Genomic DNA, 20,820 nt, shown 5'->3' with positions numbered 1-20,820 from the left:
TGCACTATTAAAGAGTAACCAAAAGACTCAAAAACATCCATAGGCGTCTGTAATAACTTTGTCACAATCACTAAATTTTAAGACACATGAATTCTCACCAATGTAACACACTTACTCTCTTTCTCAAAGTCAATTCTTTATAGACCTGAGGAACATTTCATAATGTCTTCTCGCTTCTATTGATTGACGAATATGTCCATCTTCACATTCCTGATTTTGAAAAATAAAATTAAAATAAAAGCTGCTGAGGGTGCAGGAAGTTGTACAGTACATCAACCCGGATGATGTGCCTATGCTAACCTCTTCTACAGTGTTAGTTTTTGAATCCCTGCTCAGTTAAGTATTCTCCCTTTGATTTTGTTAAGTCAGGGAATTTATGTAATGCTGACGCGTCCCTTACGTGGGTGAGACGACATTGTTTTGGAATGGCATTGTGAAGCTACAGTTTATTTATATTCACCCAAAAGCAGTACAGCCCCCTGGCATGCAGAGAGAGGTATCTTTTTTTTTTTCTTAGTCATTGCAATAGTGTGAAAATGCTATAAACAGCGTTCAAAGGAGACACCTGAAGAATGGAAATAGTTTGTGAGTTGGTCAGTCAAGTTCTGTCATTGGATCTCTGATGAGGGACTGCATTCCATCGCATGCATGTACTGTGATATGTTGTAAAATTCGGATGACTGCACCTCTCAATTTAGAGCAAAGGACATTGGAGTCTTGGGCGCACACTACACCATAGATGATAGTGTGTTCTCTTCGGGACAGTGGCAAGGGGAAGATGTTCGTAGGGAGTGTATGGCTGGCAGGGCACCCTCGCCGGGGGAAAGGTCGTTGAGCTCCTCCGACGACGAGAGAGGGAAGGAGGGTGACAAAGAGATGCCCGAAGAGGGGTCAGCAGATCCAGCAAAAGTGCGTGGGGGCTTGGGGACTAGGTTAGGCTCCAGTGTTGCTCTGGCCAGAAGTTGTTTGTCATCCAACTGCTGTCCATCCCCGAGACACTCCCCTTGCCCAAAGGAGCCCCGGCCTGACTCTGACTCCCCATCAGACAGCTCCAGAGGCGGTGAGCTGCTGCCGTCCAATCTGAATAGCGAGTCTAAGTACTGGGCGAACTCCAGCACTGCCTGGCTGGGGTTCCCGTTTGACAGTTGGGGTGGAGGAGTAGAAGCTGCCGGTCTGGTCTCTGCACTTAACGGTTTCTCTGCTGTATCCAGCTCCCAATCTTCCTTTTCTCTATCCACTGGTCTAGAACCAATCTCTGGGCTGAGGGGAGCGTTAGGGGTGCTCCCTGGACTGTAGACACCAGGCATCTGTTGGTGATCCCCATCAGGAAGCATTTTTGGGTTGGCATTAGGCTGAGCCAAGACACTCTGGTTTAGCAGAGCTGGGGAATGTTGTCCACTGTAGCGAGGTGTAGCGGGAGACAGCCGCATGGGGTAGTCTGGGGTGGATGTGGAGTCCAGTGGGGTAAAGAAGGGCCCGACCTCACCCAGGTGCTCTGGCGTTTCCTGGCAGAGGCAGTCAGCAGCCAGTAGTTCAGTGCGAGAGCTGAGAGATGGGTTCTCCTCTGGGATCGGGGCATCCAAAGGGAACGGGAGGCTACTCAGCATTGGTGAACCCCTTAGCGCAGCTGAGGAGCGTCGGGAATCCAGACTGTAGAGGGATTCGGCGTCTGAGAGACTCTCCATGACGGCCAGCGGTGCTTTGCGGTCCCTCAGCTCCACTGCCAAGCGCTCCCGTGCTCCACGCAGCACAACAGGCACTGGGGGAGGAGGGCACTCAGAGAAACCATCCAGAGATATTTCAGACTGGGCACACGAACTAGAGGAGAGGAGAAGAAGGGGTTGGAGAGTAATGACAGGGAAAGGAGGGGAGAGGGGATCCAAAACACAAGACAGACATGAAAAACGGGTCAAAACAACTTACGGAGGGTTAAAGAAGGTAAAAACGGGAAAGTGTTAGTATTTAAACCACATCTACATTCTACACACTAGGTGAACACCAGCAAAACATTACATAGAACAGAAGAAAGAACAGAAAAAAAGAGAGACAGGGAGGCCAGGAGTGTATCCTAGTGGCCTATATGTTCTTGTATTAGCTTCTAATACAGGAGAGGTGACATCATACTATAACCATCACTACCAGGAGTTCACACTGACTTTGGACAGGGGCTAAACCAGAGAGGGCGGGGTGGGAACTGAATACTACCATACGTTGTAACTGCTCTGTGGTCAGACAGCGTGCATGCGTGCATGAGAGAAGGGAGCACATTATGCAAAATTAGTATTAGCATGCTTTGCTTACCGTAACAATGTTTTTTGTCTTGTTTTTTAAACCAAACGGAACAGACAGAAATGATGATTTTGAGAAAACAATAAAGTAGCAGTTAGTAGCAGTAGTATTGTTTAGTATTGGTTAGATAGTTAAATTAAAGTAGACATGTCCCCATGATTATCCCTACAGTTTAGGAAGAGGCTTGCTCCATTATATTTTAAGTTAAAGGGGAAACTGAATAAAGAGGATCAAACAAACTGCTTTATATATTCTTTTAGGCTCCAACACACCCACAGTGGTGCCTGGTGTACTAACCGAACACTACTGTTCCTGCGGTGGTGGGTTGTAGGCGTCGGCTGCTGAGAAGTTGTTGATGTATCCACGAACATGGTCTCTGGGTTCAAGTCCACTTCTGTGGGGCTCACCATGATCTTTGCTGCTGACAGCAAAGCAGTTTTCCCTTTGTTGTAGTTCTCCAGCACCTGTCACAAGCACAAAAGGTATACAGACACGTGACTTGACAGATAAAGGCACGCTGAGAGCAAGAGGTCAGGGAGGATGTGCATAGAGTTGAGAATCAACATGAACAGAATGCATACAAAGATACACAAGCTTAAGTCTAACTGGAAAAAACTAATTTCCCCAGCAAAATTTCACAACTTCAAATTCTACTGCTGCTGCACCTCCCCAATAGTCATTCAAAAATATTGCTTACTGGCTTATGTTTACTAATGCATAACCCTACGGAACGATCTAATTTCAATATTTTTTCTACTCTTAAAAAATTGGATGCACATGTATCTCAATTTACTGACACTCCACAGTAAAAAAATATGTCCCATTCATCTTCTATGTCAGCAGGTGGTATTAACAAAACAGAAGGTTTAGATCGATGTATAATCCACGGGCCATTAAGAGTTTGAGAATGTATCATCAACGCACACAAACAGCCAGTTCTCATTCATAGACACTTGTGTCATTTATCATCAGGTACATGAACAATAACTACAGGATCACAAATGTCTAGTTATGCATTTGGATCGCCCTTAGTAAGATTATAATGGTTTTCAATGACATTATCCAAGAAACCACTACTTCTATATTCAACTGCAGATATGATTACATCTATTATTAAAGTGTTAAAAAAAAAAAGAAAAGGCACAGCGTAGTTCAGATAAATGTAAGTGCAATCTAAAGGTGAGCTTACACCCACTCCCACTGACATTAAACGCCCACAATGGAATCATGATGCCTGAGCAAGAACTACACAAGACCTACAGTATGATAAGGAATAGTAAACCATGAGACGACTGCATATGAAACTTCAAAGACATTCCATGAAAGCCTGTCCCACAAAACCTTAACTGTGTTGTGTTAATAGTTATAATGTGAGGAGAACAAACACTAACGGCAAATCACATCAACACACAATTACATATAGATGGTTAACTTTAATGAGTTAAAACACTTGGTGGAGGCACATCATGGTATAAAAACAACTGGAACACCAAGAGGACATGCAAACATACAATTCATGTGACAGTAGAACATAAGACACCTAAAGGGAAATGAATGTAAACAAAGACTGAAAATCTTAGCGACACAGGTTCATTAAGTTAAAAATGGCATTAAACAAACAGATGGTTATGGATCACAAATGAAAACATGACGATGTTACATGGGTGAGTGTGACCAATGATACATGAGGACATGATTGCTGCACGTGATAAAACTACAGCAAATATTTGGCACCAACAATATCAAACATATCACCAGCAGTTGTAGGCACAACGCACACAAATGACCACAAAAACAAAGCATGAGACTACAGCCTCTACCAGGAGAGAGAAACTTATACTTGGAGTTTTGCATTATGCAATAATGTACTGCAATCCCTCGCCCATAGATTCATATGCCATATATAATTTATGAAAGCCCATTATGGCAGCATTGTGAACGGTTGAGGACATAGAAATATAATTGCAGTCTTGTGAATAAAAGCCCTCCACTGTACCAAGTCAGTAATAAGAGGAAATTAGAAATTTGTTTGACTCAATGAGCAGCAATTTTACAGCAGAGCAGTGGAGCTGAGCAGAGTACTCCATATTTACACATTTCTTCCCCTTGTTACTCCATCTGCTGCTGGTGAGTAATTGACAATTCCTTGAAGGGATTATGATTGAGGAAAAGCTGAATATGTGCTTTCAAAAAGCGAAAAAAAAAAAGAAAAAAGAGAGAAGATATCCAGAGAGCTACTGAAAAACCCAGCCAAGAAGGGAGAAAGAGCAGTTAATGTGGAAGAAATTAGGTTACCATGGAAACTTTGCGAATACAAAGAAAACTTGTTAGCTCCTGGAACAGGGTTAGCAAGTTCATGCCACAGCACTTGACCAAATGTACCGTAGCTGTGAGAGGAATGGAAAAAGAATGAGGGGTTGAAATGAGGAAAGCTGGATGATGAATCTCATTAACAGGAGAAAGAGTGCAGGTGGGTTTGGACTCATCATGCAGGGTTTTAAAAGGCTACTTTTGAATAAGGTTTAAAAAGGGATTACATATTCTTATACTGCTATATACACCATTAACCTGTGATGTATTCCAGAAGCTACTGAAGGGTGAAATTTGCCACATCACCTTTATTGTTGTGTACACACTTCCGTTGCCTCAACTTGCTTTGTCAACTGCCCACATTCTTTTGATTTCATCTCCCGTTTTCCTACTTTTCCTGGAACGCCTTTTGACGGCATCCAGTGAACTTGTCTGAACTTGTCGCATCCAGCCACCAGTTTTATGAGTATGTGGAAAGAACAATGATGCTAGTAGGAAGTCTTTAAAGCAAACGTTTTTCCAATTCTTTTAAACTGCTACACCAGTTGAGCTGCTTTTTCATTCCAGTCTTTCGTGGCGTCTTTTAGTGGAGGAAATGGCAGGCTCTCTCCACCTCCTCTACGATGGCTTTTTAAATGTCAGTATCAGTCTTTTAAGAGGGCCTTTCTCCAAGGACTGACACCAAATCCTGAGTTTTACATCAGGCAAAATGTTTCTGCTACTGAACGTCATGGGCATGAAGTCACGTCATGTCTGGCCATTTAGTCACAATATTAATAGTAACAAAGAAAGTGTTTCGTGATTCATTATTCATTTAAAAGACAACTATTTATTGATAATTGTGTTGTGCACAGAGGCTAATAAAGTCTATTACTGAGTGTCTATGCAAGAGAATCAGAAAGACTGTTTGAACTACAGACATCTTTTTGTGAAGAGCTATGTGTTACTATCTTGACAGGAGAACTTTCTATCGGAGCACAGTTAGACTCATCAGATAGGATTTCAGAGAGAGGGGCAGCAATCACATCTACAACATCTACAGGGTGAGAGTCGGGTGGATCTGACTGGGTTTGTGGTGGAATGCATGAATCATCTTCATCTGAAAGCGCTCCTGAGCGAGGGGTGGAAGGACTGTTAGAAAGCTGGGTGACAGACACCAAGCCCGGCTGTGAGGAAGAAGTACAGACTGACAGAGGAGGAGGAACGAACTCAGCGTCTGAAAGAGAGGAAGAAGCAATGACAGTCAGAGGGACAGGAACGGCCTCAGTCTCTCTGAGGGAGGCAGGGGATGTCAGGTCTTTGTGGGTGGAAGAGGAGGAATTGGAGGGAAGAGGACTAGAGTTTAATTCGGGTTGCGAGGCTATCAACTCAGTGGTACTGCAGGTAGGTTGAATGACTTCCAGATCCTCTGGTTCCGAGTTTTCCTGCTCACACAGGGGACAAAATGGTTCCAGTACCTGCAGAAACACCAGAGGTATCACACTACAGACTAGGCACAGCAGACGTCAACACAAACAAACACACAAACACACACACACAGAACTTTTAAACATCCATCCATCCATCCACAGACATACTGACACAAGGCTGAGCTGCATAAACAAATGCAAAACCAATTAAAAACACATTGTACACCGAGAGGAACAAACCTACAGCTCTTCAGCCACATGAAAGTGCAATCCCCAAAGTGGATCCATCGCATGCAAACATACACATTAATACCCTGTTATCTGAAGAGATGTTCAATGCTTGTGAATTATACACTCATAAAAGACCAGAGGACACCATGAAACCAGCCAGGAGTGAACAGTTCCCATGCTTTGAAGAAAACAAAAAGGTGTGGTAAATTGTAGGTTAATGATGGGTCACATGCATAAATTGACCATATAGAGTGCTCAGATTCAATCTTCCAAATCTCTCAAAAAATATTGTTAAGTGAACATTTAAGGGGCATACCACTGACTTTTAAAGCTCCTGTGTTTTTGCAATTGTGTGGTTTTAACAGTATAATCTTTGCCAGGTGTAACTAACTGAAGGCTTTTCCTTCTATTATTATTTTTAATAACTGGAATGCTTTGTAGAAAAACATGTGCATAAATATATAACATTTATATGGGCATGTGGCTAGAAAATCACTGGATGTTGCTGTTTTTATTATAGGAGAATGCTTTTGAAAGCATCAAAGTTTTTTACCAAACATACAAAGTGCATCAGTTTTAAATTGTAATTTTTAAAAAGTGGTATCCCCCTTTTATGAACAATTGTTAAAAATATTTGTGAATGCATCTGAATTTTTATAGTTAGAGGCAATCCACACATACTAGTCATCCTTCAATTCAATTATCCAGTGTTGGAAATCAGGAACAAGTTTTAAAAGCCATTTCACCATCATGTCCCCCCACCGCCAAATCCATCTGCATACACACAGATAAACAGACCTTGTTCAGGCCCTCCATCACCATGTGGGGCATGTGCTCATTAAGCATGGCGGGTGATATGATGACCTCATCAAAGGCCTTGTTGTCCCCCCACAGAGCTGAGTAGGTTGGCTCCTCCTGGCCGCAGCTACAGAGAAAGAAGAGAGAGAAAGTCTGTCAATCATGGTGAAAGATGAAGTGAACACATATAGATTTAGCAACAGCCTGCCTCAGTAACCATCACTTACAATATAATACATGTGGGAGAAGCATAATGCAGGCTATCACACCTCTATTCAACACCATTAATTAATTTTAGAAACCAGAACAGACTGGTTGGGGCAGAAAGCTCACTAGCTGCATAATGCAAACCATAGAAGGAGTCAAAGTACAGTAAGAAGAAGAGGATGAAGAAGTATCCAGTGTTTTTTCCATTATCAGATATAACACACATGGGGTTATCTTGTTGGTAACCTAGCCAAACCATTTCCATCTTATGGTTCTGCACCAGCTTGCAGAGGGTTGTTAAAGATTGCGAGGCTACTTGTTTCTGTGTAATGGCAAGACACACACAGCGCAGCAGCACCGCAGTAGTAGTGGACTACTACAGGCAAGGAATCAGATTGTTGCACCTCTAAAGACTTCCTTAGAGTTAATTGGCTTCCAGTGGTGGTCTGCAATACAACCATCAGTTACCAAAGCCCTTTTACCTTTGATTGTCTATTGTTTATGTGTGTGAATGTTTAATAGAATCGGTATCAAAATTGTGTCACCTCTATGCATGTATTTCCCATTCAAATATATGCCCACACTGTACAAAAATAAAAACACAAGGTACAAGAGAGAGGAAGGCTATAAAACAAAATGATATTAGACAGCGCAGCAGAGAGTGCAGATGGAAGACTAGGGGAGTGCTGCGTGACACACTGTAAACCCACACTGTCCCAAGTATGCAGTATATCCTTTTTCCCAACGAGCTGCCAGTTATTTTATGTCACAGGTGTGAAACAAATATAAGATTTGCGTTGAGGTAACTGTGTCCACGCATCAATTATACAACCACTTGACCATTTGTGAGCTGGAGTTGTATGGAAAAAAATTCACTTCACATACAGGAAAAAAAAAATAACAGTAAAGAACAATGTTTGGGGATGTAATTGCTATAATCTACCGACAGCTTTCATGTCAATTTTCTCACCATGACTCTGGAGGATGGTTGTGCACCACATGGATGATCCTGCCAGGAGGGTAGAGGGGGGTGGAGGCCGAAAGGGCAATGCTGAGGTCACTGGGGTGGAGCCACAGGCGACTGCTGGGGGGCGCTGCTGGCTGAGACTGAGGATCATCATCCTCTACTGGAAGCTCTGATTTGGGGATGCATTTGGTGCCTCCCGCAATGATCCTCCACTGTTGCATCGGAAAATGCATTTTAGTTATGTAACATGACATCTTATCTTCTGTATATTGTACGTTTTTTTTCTGCAGGAGCCAGGGGTTTACTACTGCTTTAATTACAGCAGAGATACTGTAACGGCAGTGCTGTGTGGAAGCCTGCAGTTTATTCTAATCAGCCACTGCAAAACTTGGAAAATACAGCAGAAGTGTGATGCTACTGAGTTTATGAAGTGGATTTTGATTGATGACAATGCAAATATGTTGTGAGTTATATTTTTTTGTCAATAGTCCATAAAGCATTCCCCCAAGTTATTGTGACAGAGGATGTTCTTGGTAAGACCAGCTGATAGTATGTGTCAGTTTCTTATCTTTCTTTTGGATGTTTTCATAGTACAAAATGTCTACAAGTCTATCTGACTGTCATGTTCTACAGTGTCAAGAGATTGAGTCACCTTTGGCTTGTTACTTTTCTGTAAGACTTCCAGAAGGTGGCGTCGGAAACCCTCCAGTTGTGACAGGCCCAGCCTAGGAGAGACCAGCAGCAGATGCGTCTATTGTGGTAATACTGCAGCAAAGTGAAGCTGAACCATAGTATACTGGATATCGTAGAAGAGTTACCTTGGTACCAGGTCTTTTCCTAATACCACAGATGTGACAAACTCTTTGGAGTACTCCATGGCATCCCCACTGGGTAAATAAAACAAAGACAATGTGAGCAGGACTTGTGGAGAAAGTAAAGGGTGTGAACTGAGAGGAAACTAAGTTGTCTGCACACTTTCCCACCTCGCATTTCAAACAAACATTTGTTTAAATCCAAAGTTCTTCAAAACAACCAGAGGCCATCTGAAGCCAATATGATATGATAGACTGTACACTATTCCACATCAAGTATTTAAGGAGTACATTTATCTGACCATATCCACAAGAAGTGACACAATACTGGAAATGATGGACAGAAAAATAAGCAAGAGAAAATGATTCAGACTAAATCAGAAACCACAGAAAAATAGAAAGCCTGTCCCTACCGAAGAAGAGGACCCTCCCTTCCCATTTGCTTATGTGTCACAACATAAACAGGTGCAAACAGCAGCACCTCCATTCCCACATTTGATTTGCATGTGAACAGATAACAAGTCAAGTGTGATCGCACAGACTTTGAAAAGGACACAATCGAGGGTGCCTGGAAAACAGGTTTAAGTGTTGCTGCTTTTTGAATGGGGCAACCAAGAATAGCGTATAATGAATATTCTTAAACAGAAGAAAACCATATCAAAGCTTTTACTACGAGGGAAATGGTTCTTGATTCATGTATATGGGAGACGCTGGGCAGCTCAGGCCAAAACAAGTGCACAAATAAAGGATTTTTGTACAAACACAGCATCTCACTTTTGCTTTTATGGTTTATGACTGTCAATGACTGGAAAAAAGTTGCCTGGTCTGATGAATTGAAGTTGCAACTGAACTATTACTACAGCACAGTCAGCATGTGTCATAAACAAGACGTGCAGGACCCATGATTCAATGTTACAACTGTGCAGTCTGGTGGGAGAATGTAATGGTTAATTAGGGGTTTCATATGGCATTCTGGGGGGCCAATACTGATAGACATTTTGATGCTAGAGTATACCTTTGAAAGTCTGACAAATTACCTTGTCTTGACTTCACTGAAACACCAAAAGGGGCACTGCTGCATTTAGTAATCTCTTGGTACAGACTCTCTTCTATGCATGATTTGCATAGTTAACACTGCAGACTGCTCAAGTGTAGAAAGACAAAATGTAAATGAACCTTGAACCAAAAATAAAGTATAGTCTTACAAGAAAACTTTTCATAAACATATAACGCATTTTGCAAATCAATTCTGTGCCCCCCCCCCCCCCCCCCCCGTTTCCTGTCTGCCTCCATAATGTCAAAGGAAGAAATAAAAAACTACACCACATAGCTCACATTGTCATGTTTAATCTCCAGAGTGAACACTGTAGGGACTGTTTCTGATGAACTGAAAATTCAAAGCTCTAATGAGCAAAAATATTTATATAAGGTCTGGTATAACTCTTTAGCAGTGATGTGTACTGAACAACAGCTCAGGTCTTAAGTAAACAGTGGTGACCAGGATATAACCTGTGACAGCAGTCTGGTATGAAATGTTCAAACTTGGGTTAAACATGTATGGGATGTATAAACATATACATGGGATTTCTGTGCTTTTAATAACTTGTATAGTTTCTTGTATATCATATAAAACACACACAGACTGACTCACCTAAGAAGGCCACCAGGTGGAGAGTAAGAGTAGCAGTGAAGTGTGGGGTACTGAGGTCTCAGCAGGAAGGAGAGGATAGCAGCAGTGCCTGCACCAAGAGAATGCCCGACTATCACCAGCCCATAGTGCATGGTGCCTTTGCTCTGTGAGAGACAGCCAGAGTCATTACGCTCACAACAGCACACGTTTGTCACCACAGTGAAGACAATCACTTCAACAAACTGCCTGTGCTGCTAATAGTAGAATTCTTTGTATACAGTAGGATAAGTGTGATGTTGCACAGATAGTGTAGCCTTGAATAAAGTACCACAGTGGTGTTAATACAAATGCAGAGTGTAAAATGTTCATAATTGAGCGTGCCATTCTTTTTATAGTATACTGAGTCGCGTACCAAGTCTCTTCCAAAGGCTTGTGACAAGATCATTTCCTGCTCCAGTTTCTTCTTAATGTATTCTGCTGAGTAAACCATCCCCTGCGAGTGGAAAAAAAGAGAAAGGGATTCAGTTGATGGGAGGATGGAGAGAGAGAGAGAGAGAGAGAGAGAGAGAGATAGAGACAGAGATAGAGAGAGAGAGAGAGAGAGAGAGAGAGAGAGAGAGAGAGAGAAATATGGACAGGAAGTCTGCGTCATTCATCTCTTATTAAAATATCCATATCAATTATTCTACTATTAAGAAGTGAAATGACCTTTGGAGTCTGGGATAATGCTACTTGTTGAAACTGTGGCATAAAGAACAGAGGAGACCGTACAGTGGTGGAGCGTGCTGAATGTATTGTAGTTTAAAACGGTGATCTCTGACCTTGTGGCCAAGCCAGGTGCCGTGCTGCTCCTCTACAGGCAAACGCTCAGAATCCCCCGTCAGATCCGTCAAGGCGTCCTGATACACACAAGACAAATTCAAAAATTCTACAATACACAGCATAAAGCAGAGGACAAAAGTGGATGGATTGAAAAAAGCGGAAGTGAAAAGAACATTTCATCAATAAAAGTGAAGATGAGACAGGAATTTAAAACACCATTCATAATCTCCAATTCAAATTTGATTATTTGTTATATCGTATATTAACTGTATCTGAAGGGCTATAAGACCATGAAAGATGGTATATTCTCATATAGACTCCACACTCAACTTTATATTTAAGAAATCACTATTACCATTTCCAAATTATTGGTGAAATACTACACTACCTCCTAAAGCGCCCAGCAAGATTTACTTTGGCTCAACCTAAAGCTACAGTGGTATCTAAGGGGTGGAGAGCCACAGGCTTTGAAAAAGGTGTTTCTTATCTTGATTATGTGTGTCAGAAGTTTGAAGTTTGCCCGGAGAGCAATAAGGGCTCAACACTTACCTGGCCCAACCTAGATTTATATATTCACAAACACCTTGCAAATGCTTCTTTTCTTCTTTCTTTCTACTTTGTTTGTGATGTCCCACATTGCATGTACAGTACCTGCATTCAGATTTGCTAAACTGCATGTTTTGACCGATTGGGAGCAAAGCCTCAGAGATCAACTGGATGAGTAGTTATTTTCTTCTCAAAAGCCTTTGTTATAAAAGGCTCAGATCAATCTCTTAAGTGTTGGTTCAATTCAGGTCAGAAACCACTACAGGAATCTTCTCAAATGCTTATGTAAAAAAATGGATAGGACATTTATTTCTACAAGTAGACACGTTTCTGCTCTATGCGTGAAGAGTGTAGGAGTTTGAGAACACTGCATTAAACTGAGAACTTCACCTGCTCTGGAGGTGTTGGTGTTGGGAGGTACTGAAGGGAACAGGTTCCACTTATGTTGAGAGCGAGTTGAATAAAAATAATGTAAAAACAAGACAAGAAAGCTAAAATTCACCTTTGGCGATAATGTTCCTCTGATACTGATGACAACCTTCTTTTTCGCATGATCCACCGCCACAAAAAACGGAGTCTCATAAACCTGTACGGAAGATGCAGAGCAGACGGTAATCGGTGGTGAGAAAGGAACAGGCGAGGGGGAGAAAAATACTTGTGCATCATAGTCCCACTTTCATCTCAGCGAACTGAGCACATCTTAAGTCTTTGTCGTCAAAGCTTTCTCCACTTGGCACAGTACAAAGACATATAAGTCACTCCATGAGAGAAATTTATAGATGGAAACTCAGTGCTTACCACACTAAAAGTCCTCTGCTTTACAAATCAACATCATGTGGCTTAAGTGCTAGTGTGAATGCTATGGAAATTCTACATAAAAATAGAATGAGTTAACTGAATAGCTGATGTAATCAGGAAACTATTAACAACCATTTTATTTACTGAGCCTGTTTCATTTTAAAGGATTAATTGGGAATATGAGATATAAAAGCGACAGGAGTTGAATGAAATTATATTGACTTTTAAAACTACACTTAAAATGTGTTTCTGTAACCAAGTAAACAAAACTTTTGTTTGTGTTGACTTTGGCCACTACGCTTTATAAGTTATTTTTCATTGGCCATCATACCAATCAGTTTGATCAGCCATTTTTACTCAACAACTCAATTGCATAACAAGGGGATGTAACAGCTTTACTAGATACAGCTTTACAACCAAAGTGGACAAGGGAACTACCAGGCAATGATATACTAATCACACAGGTTTAAAACAAGGCCCTGACATTACCTACTGCACCCACTCACCAGGAAGTTAAATCAAAAAGTGAATGAAAAATTTCTCCACAGGACAGGGATCTCCCTCCAAATCATCTCAACTGGAATGCAGTTTGACAAGTGAACAGCGTAAAATCACTCAGTACGACTTTCTCACAACTGTGCAGAATGCACCACAAGCCAGAAGGACTGCATCACATGTTGAGAGCGGAGATGCAATCCTGAGGCCACCAAAGTGGACACTCCCGCCTCTCCGGCTGCACCTTAAGATTCTGTCCATGACGATCGCAAACAGCCCTGGCGGAGTCTGACACCTGCTAGGTACACACTTGACTTATTGCCGAGGATGTGGATGCTGCAACTTGGCTCTCCATATCTCAGCAACTAAACTGGTGAGTGAAGTGTTGTCAAAACAGATACAAATGATGGTCAAAACTACAAAATGAAGCCACTAAATAATCAGACTGGCTCTTAGTTTGTGGATGTGCAGCACTGTGTTACGTGACGTTTGTTTGACAAGATTACTGCCTGGATGTCGTATGCAGGGGCTCTATGTGCAGAACTGCGTAAAAAGGGCATGCCATAATTCACCTTAACAGTGTATTTTGCAACAGGTAAAACACACTGACACTCAAACAAAAGGATGGACAAATGAAAACATTTTCCTGCACGGTTCCTCAGACTTCTCCACACAACCCATCCTTTGTCTTATTCAGGAAGTAAAGCCCAAACACCTCTGACTGCTCGTTAGCCGGTTGTCTGATTACTCACAGCGTCATGGCAGGAAGTGTAGACAATTTGAACCTGCTTGAGGTCCCTGTCCAGGAAGTGTCTGCGTATGGCCAGGACATTACAGCCACAACAGTTGTCCTCCTCCACTGTCACGGACTGAGACAACCGAGAGCCAGACACTGACGTACAGCTGGGGTGAGAGAGGAAGATAAGAAGAAAGCAGGAGAACACACAAAAACAAAAAACAGCTGATTTTTTTGAGTAAAACTGTAGGTGGGACAAACACAAGAGAAATACAGTAAATAAGTAGGATTGGAGAAATTATCTAGTATCCCAGTGCAGGCTATCTGGGTAAGAGTATGTGATTAATTCGACATTGCTTGTCAGTGAGTGAGTGTAACTAGAGTGGTATTGTCTCAGTGGATTACCACTTGGCAAGTGTTGACGCATGTGAAATTTGATCCGCACTGAAGAGGCTCAAGAGACACACAAGCCAAATAGATCAAAACTGTGCGGGTGTATGTTTGAGTGCTTACGGGCAGGAGCTGGCGAGGCGGCACAGCCCACAGGCAGGCTTCCTCATTAGGTACATGGGCCAACCATATGCAGCCAGGGCAAAGAGCATGTAATAACACACATCCTTATACATGTTCATCTCGGCCTGGGAGAGGGAAAGACAGACAGACAGACGGGCACACACAAACGTGTCAGAACAACACTTTCAGAAATCCTGAAATACTCAAATCTGCAGATGTCATTTTAGATGAATACATACAAGTTTGGATGCACACACACATTTACTGTACACAATGGCAGAAAAACAAAGATTTTTAAAAGAGTTTTCATCAAAGCAAATGGTGCAAGTAATCTTCTTACCAACTGTAATTTGTGAACATTTCCTGTGAAAAACAATGACGTCTTTCGAGGGTAAATAAGACATACAAGAGCCTTTACGGATGAGTTAAAATGCATGTTGTAGTTTAGTGATGTAGTATTTCGTTGTTTACCTGAATTCTGAACCTTTTAACTCTCACAACAGTCCACTGTTCATGTGGTTTAGCAAGTGATATACACACAAGTCAACCTTGACTTGTCAATATCACACGGTTAGAAACTCACCGAGTTCTTAAGGTCCAGGTATCTAGTATTACGAGTTACAGGCATTCCAGATAAGAAGGCTAAAATGTCATTGTTGGCCTTAAAAAGACAAAACAGAATTGAAACGTTATTTTCATTACAGCACATGCCTACACAAGCACAAAAATACACATATTAACATATTTTTATAGACAGTGATACCTGGTCCAGGATAGAAGATCTCTTAGACCTCTGTCTCTGGCGGAGAAGTACCAGGCCAGCAATAATATCACTAGGCACAATGTCCAGGTCTCTGAAGAACTCTGCAAAAAGGCTGGCCACTTCTGAATACGCATCCTGGACAGGAGAGCAGCAGGGATCAGGACATGTTGGCACAGTAAGAAAAAGAGGACTGAACCACAGGAGCTTTGCCATAAAATAGACTCATCATGCAACCTTTGAACTGTCTGACTCTCTGCTTGTTGTGCTCCGTTTAATTTCTCTCCACCCCAATTGCTATTTTGTAGGTCTATAAATTAGGTAACATAACTTTAGCCCTAGCAGTATTCTTTGCCAAAACAATGTTACTCTTTGATTACTGTAAATACACACTTGGACATCACACGCATGGATGTATGGCATATGGTTTAACTGCCTGCATATTTTGAACATTTTGAAGGATGCTAACCTGTGGATTTCTCAAGTCCAGTGGATTTGTACCTTCTCACTGAGGGCAGCAGGTCTTGCTATTACTTTAGTCGGAGAGGAAAATACATTGGATTGTTGGCTGAAAGCTGATGGCAATCTTTCTGGATTTTCTTACTTTCATGACTTCAGTTCTGCAGTCTAGTCTAGTGAATAGTACTTACTAAAATTTCTATGACTGCACTTTTTTGCGGACAGCTTGTAAATTGATTTAGCCTGAAATGAAATAATTTTACATTCATATTTTATACAAAATGCTAAATGTCACCAGTAAGAAGCTGAGCAATAAGCTCCTTTGTGTCAAAGTCTTGACTCATCCTGTCAGGGCTTATTTTAATGACTGGCTCACTGGCCGTTATGCCTGACATATTTCTGGTTTCATTCCTTTCTGTTGTACTTCAAGCGCAGAGAGGAAACGGGTAAGTGTGTGTTGTGACTCACTGATTGTGTATCCTGGGCTCTTGTGCAGCACATGAAGAACTTTAGTCTCCTGCTCCAGCTGCTGGCTTGGCCTTCCTCTAGCCTGTGTCTAATGGAGAGAAAAGGGCAGAAGATCGTGTCAAGACTGACTTTGTGTGAAAAACAGGTAAGATGTGCATGCCAGGATGTTGTGTGTTGGTTGAGTTTTGTGTCAAAATGAGAGACAGAGAGAGAGAAATAGAGAATCTAAGTGCCTGTAAATACCTGAGTGTGTACGTAGTAAGGTTGCGCTGACGCCGACGGGTGGCTTTCAGTTTGACAAATGTCCGACCCGTAGGATCAAATGTGCACATGAGGGTGATGCAAACGCTGAATATCACCAGCCAGTTGCATGCAACAATTCCTGCAGAGAATATTAAAACATTATTGTTCAAGCATTCAAGCATAACAAAACCCCTTTCAACTTAAAATGCCCTTTCACCATTCTCATTTATATCCTCTTTCACTCACCCAAAGCCAGGTTTTTGGCAGTGACATCAGAGCATGGCTGGTAATACTGGACAAGCCAGGCAATTCCCACCACAGCATACACTAGCTCGACCAACAGAATAGCTGGAGAGAGAAAGCGGGAGAGGGAGTGAGGAGAATAATGATCAATATCTGCCCAATCAATACAGTGTTCAAATCTTAACTCGGAACCACAAGTAATCAGCCACCCAACACCTTCTCCAATTCTCACAAGCATGGAGAGGTAATCCTGTTTAAAAGAGAGCCTTGGAGAGAAAAGTGAGTGTTTCTTACCTAGTCGTATATAGAGGACGTACTGCACAGCTTCCCTGGGCTGTGTGTACAGAATGCTGCCTCTCATGCTCAACCACATGATGGCGCTCTCACAGATAAGGCAGCTGACCAGGATGCCCAGGTACCCTCGGCCATGGTCCACCAGCGTTACAGAACAGGACTGGTCTGAGCCATACGGGAGGCCGAACAGAACCACGGACAGAACCACCAACCTGAGTGTGAAAGCCAGAGATGCACCGATAAATTAAAAATGAAATGTAAATGCACAAAAAAAAAAAAAGATACAGTGACAGAAACAGATGACTCACCAGATGCAGTGCAATAGAAAAAGGAAGAGGGCGGGCAGCACCAGGTCATCACTGCCAACTGACCAGCGCCGCCGAAACATCACCATACCAGGCATCACTGCCCTGTGGGAAGACGGAGGGGGGAGAGACAATTTCAGGGGGGGTTGGGGCAAACCAATGATTAACACACTTATATTGGCATGGATGTCTCAATGGGTCAGATCTTGCTCAGAGCTCGGCATCATCAGCATGAATAGGGACGTTTCTTAAACTCTCTACATCAAAACTGAGAGAGGGCTGCGGGGATTATAACAGAAATAGACTTGCACAGGGCAGAAGAGTGAAAGATAATGGGAGGTGGAGAGGATGAGACTAAGCGAGTGAAGGGATGCAGAGAAAATGCATCACTTAATGAACAAAAAAAGGAGAACCAGCTTTGATATATGATGGTACCACGCTGGTTATGGTCACATGAAAAAGCTTCTTTTACGTCACTGTGCCCTTTCTCTTTGTTGAAAAAGCATGGTGAAGCTCACTCAAGTTGCCTCTGGGATAAACTGAAATGAACTGTAAAAGACATAGTAGGAAGGAAATAGTAGGGAGAGAAGGAGCCACAGAGAGGCTGATGCAGGCCTTACGGTGCTGATACAGGCTGATACAGCCTTTATCGTGCGCTGCTCCTGCATATTTGCTGAAAGCTGAAAGATAGCTTTTTCACTTCTGTCAAAAAAGTATGCCATCCATCATGCCAAAAGTGCAGACTATATATATATATATATATATATATATAAATAAAACATTGAGCCATAGAGAAGAGATGAGCTTAGCAGCAGATAAAGCAGCCCTACAGATTTCTTGTTGGTCACTATCCAGCACTCATAATTTTTTCACTTTTTTTTTTAGTTATTGAGAAACTGGCAGCACTCTCCTTGTTTCACCCTTAAATACCACAGTCATCGCAGTTGTTAAAGTCTCACTCTGCATCGTGCCTGCATGAAATAACACAATGGATAGTTGAATCACTCCTTAGTCTTAGGTAAATGTAGTATTATACAAGAACTTCCTGGCTTCCTTTGTGGCAAAGATGAAGTGATCTGCATTTCCACAAATTGCAGAGGCAACTTGGTAGGATCATAAAAAATTAGTTGCTCATTTTAAAGGATCAAAATGAGAAGATAGCCAAGTACTGGCACAAGAACTTGGTGGTGCAGCAAAATACTTTATTTGGCATCCCTTTATATGATATTTGGATTAGGGTTTGCTCGCTCTTCTGTCTCCTGACATTATGTGTCTTGTTGCTGTTGCAAGTCCTGCACCAGTCTGTTGAAATTACCTGGACTGGAATGTATAGTAATGTTTGTTTTGTTTTTTTCCTTGTGCATGTCAGGTAGCGCCACAACATGCATGTCATTCCATTCATAGTCTGAGCATGGCCATTGACATATTCTTTTAGAAGGTGAAAGTGTAAGATACCAATACAAATCCAGCTAAACAACTGTTGAAAAAAAGCTGTCTGTCTGCAGAACAATAACCTGCTGTGAAAATAACACCTGTGGTCCTTGTGCTTCGTGCTTCACAATGTCCTGTGAAGTGCACAACAGTAAAGAAGTATGTGTGCCAAGAGTTTCTTTTGTAACTGTAATTGCCCTGACAATAATGTTAGACGCACAGAAGATATAGAAAGATAACAAGTGTCCTCATTGTCCAGCACTAACATGGGTAAGGATTTGAAAAGAAAAGCATCTGCACTACTAATCATAAACTGGTGGGCTAACGGCCAAGTTAAATGTAAAAGATCAGTTTCCCCTTCAGACATCTGCATCGGACATGTATTACATGTATTGAATATACTAGCTCAGCTTTAACTCGAATGGAAGAGGGGTCTAAGGTTTCTTAGACTAAGAGGGACAAGAAAGGAAATCATCCAGGCTTGCTTATCTTTGAGAAATAACCTGAAAATACAAACAAACACTGTGTGCACAGAGAATATACGGTTCCTGGTTTGTACTTCAACAAGAATGCACCTAATTACCTTACCGTGAAGGAAGAAATCAGGCAAAGAAAAAACAAAACATTCATTGAGGCATTTGTGCTACCACCTACATAGCTCTCAGAAGGGATGTGTAGAGTATAACAGAAAAACACTGGCATTTCCTCTGTGCAGATCTGGTGGAGAAACTTTTTACAAACCCTTCTCCTTCCTTTTACTACGCAGACAGAAACACTGGAGACCGTGTTGTCAGAATGGATTCCCATGCCTCCTCAAGTTCATTTGACTTTTAACTTGTAACAAATATTCACAGTCCCAGAGCTTTGCATTGATAAGATATAAGTTCTCTCCTATATTCAAGTCTATAAAAAATTTAAATCACAACATACGTCAGACTTCTCTGCACCGTCTAGCTGCCCGTTCCCTCCTTCATTTTGCATTATGTCTCAATACGGATCAAAGCTTTCCCCTATTGTTTGGGACCAACATGAAATATGGGCTCCTACACTTTTTTAGCAGGATTGTGACTTCTCTCCGCCAGATCTTCTGTTTGGATTGACTATGACTGACCACAATTATTTCACTACACAACTGTTGGATTGCTTCATATCACTATTTGTGCACTATCGACACAGCAAAGGTTTACAATAGTCACGTTCATTTCTGAGGGATAGAGGTCTACACACATGCCAGGAGCAGTATTTAACACCAATGTGTTTTGTGTTAAGGGACTGAATGAGGGGTTATGGAGCTATGTTGTAATGAGTGGGGCCACGTTTTGTTTGTTTGTTTGCCAATAGTTTCACATTATTCGAATTATCTACAGGTGACACGCCAAGAAACACAGCAATGCGCCAGCAAAGGCAGGTAAAATGGGGTAAAATGTATGTAAACAATGCAGATTTCAATGCATTTGTTAGGTCTCAAGGATACACATAGGGGTTTTGGTGAAAGACTGAATGTAAACAGGGCAATTTAAATGTACAAAATATCGAGATCATATTTTCTTTAGCCATATTACCCACCTCTACTATTGTGCAATACTGAGCTGGAAATGAACCACGGACTTCATACGCACACATGCATCATAGCATCATAATAACAAGCACAGTCTTCAGCTAAAAGTGAATCACATATAATGGGGTGACAGGACATGGCCATAATTAACTTAATTTCCATTCTATTGAGAGGAAGAAATGACTGGTGGAACTAGTTTTGCTTTGTGAATGACCTTAATCAAGCAGACGCCCACTATCACCTGAATGTGAAAAGCCTGCTGTGGCTGCTTGAAAATGTACATTAGGCAGCAAAGAGGTCTCCACAATTCGACCCTCACCGGCACTGATTGAAAGACACTCAATGCTATGTTTGCTTAACAACACAATAAACTACAGGCTCAAAACAAAGCTATAAAGTTCAATCTACACATATAACAGTCTTGTGAGCTTCACTGTAAGGCCACTCGATTGCATTTTAAGGTGTTTCTCTCATCTCATGCATCCCTGTTTACAAA

The 20,820-nt window shown here is 41.8% G+C and overlaps 1 protein-coding gene across 1 annotated transcript; it reads right to left on the bottom strand.

Annotated features, from left to right (window-relative positions):
- Positions 1 to 728: 728 nt before the first annotated feature.
- Positions 729 to 17,433, bottom strand: dagla (diacylglycerol lipase, alpha). The gene is made up of 20 exons (XM_070906976.1): positions 17,339 to 17,433; positions 17,031 to 17,242; positions 16,740 to 16,841; positions 16,494 to 16,632; positions 16,251 to 16,338; positions 15,327 to 15,461; positions 15,147 to 15,224; positions 14,564 to 14,688; positions 14,067 to 14,217; positions 12,524 to 12,607; positions 11,475 to 11,552; positions 11,066 to 11,146; positions 10,675 to 10,817; positions 9,030 to 9,098; positions 8,864 to 8,936; positions 8,215 to 8,423; positions 7,038 to 7,164; positions 2,587 to 2,753; positions 2,302 to 2,319; positions 729 to 1,818 (listed from the first exon to the last, which is right to left on the bottom strand). The coding sequence occupies exons 1-20, from the start codon at positions 17,431 to 17,433 to the stop codon at positions 729 to 731; spliced, it is 3,264 nt and encodes a 1,087-aa protein (XP_070763077.1).
- Between the last annotated feature and the right edge of the window lie 3,387 nt (positions 17,434 to 20,820).

Source organism: Enoplosus armatus, chromosome 1 (assembly GCF_043641665.1).
Source record: "Enoplosus armatus isolate fEnoArm2 chromosome 1, fEnoArm2.hap1, whole genome shotgun sequence".
In the NCBI taxonomy this organism is placed as follows: Eukaryota; Metazoa; Chordata; class Actinopteri; order Centrarchiformes; family Enoplosidae; genus Enoplosus; species Enoplosus armatus.
The sequence above is the reverse complement of the archived record's forward strand: the minus strand, read 5'-3'. Positions and strand labels throughout refer to the sequence as shown.

Excerpts from the sequence above, each read along its gene's own strand:
- dagla (XM_070906976.1), bottom strand. The coding sequence starts at position 17,433 with ATGCCTGGTATGGTGATGTTTCGGCGGCGCTGGTCAGTTGGCAGTGAT. Across the intron at positions 14,689-15,146 it reads ACCTGGACCTTAAGAACTCG|GCCGAGATGAACATGTATAA; the intron begins GTGAGTTTCTAA and ends TCCCTCTCCCAG. Across the intron at positions 10,818-11,065 it reads AAGCCTTTGGAAGAGACTTG|AGCAAAGGCACCATGCACTA; the intron begins GTACGCGACTCA and ends TGTCTCTCACAG.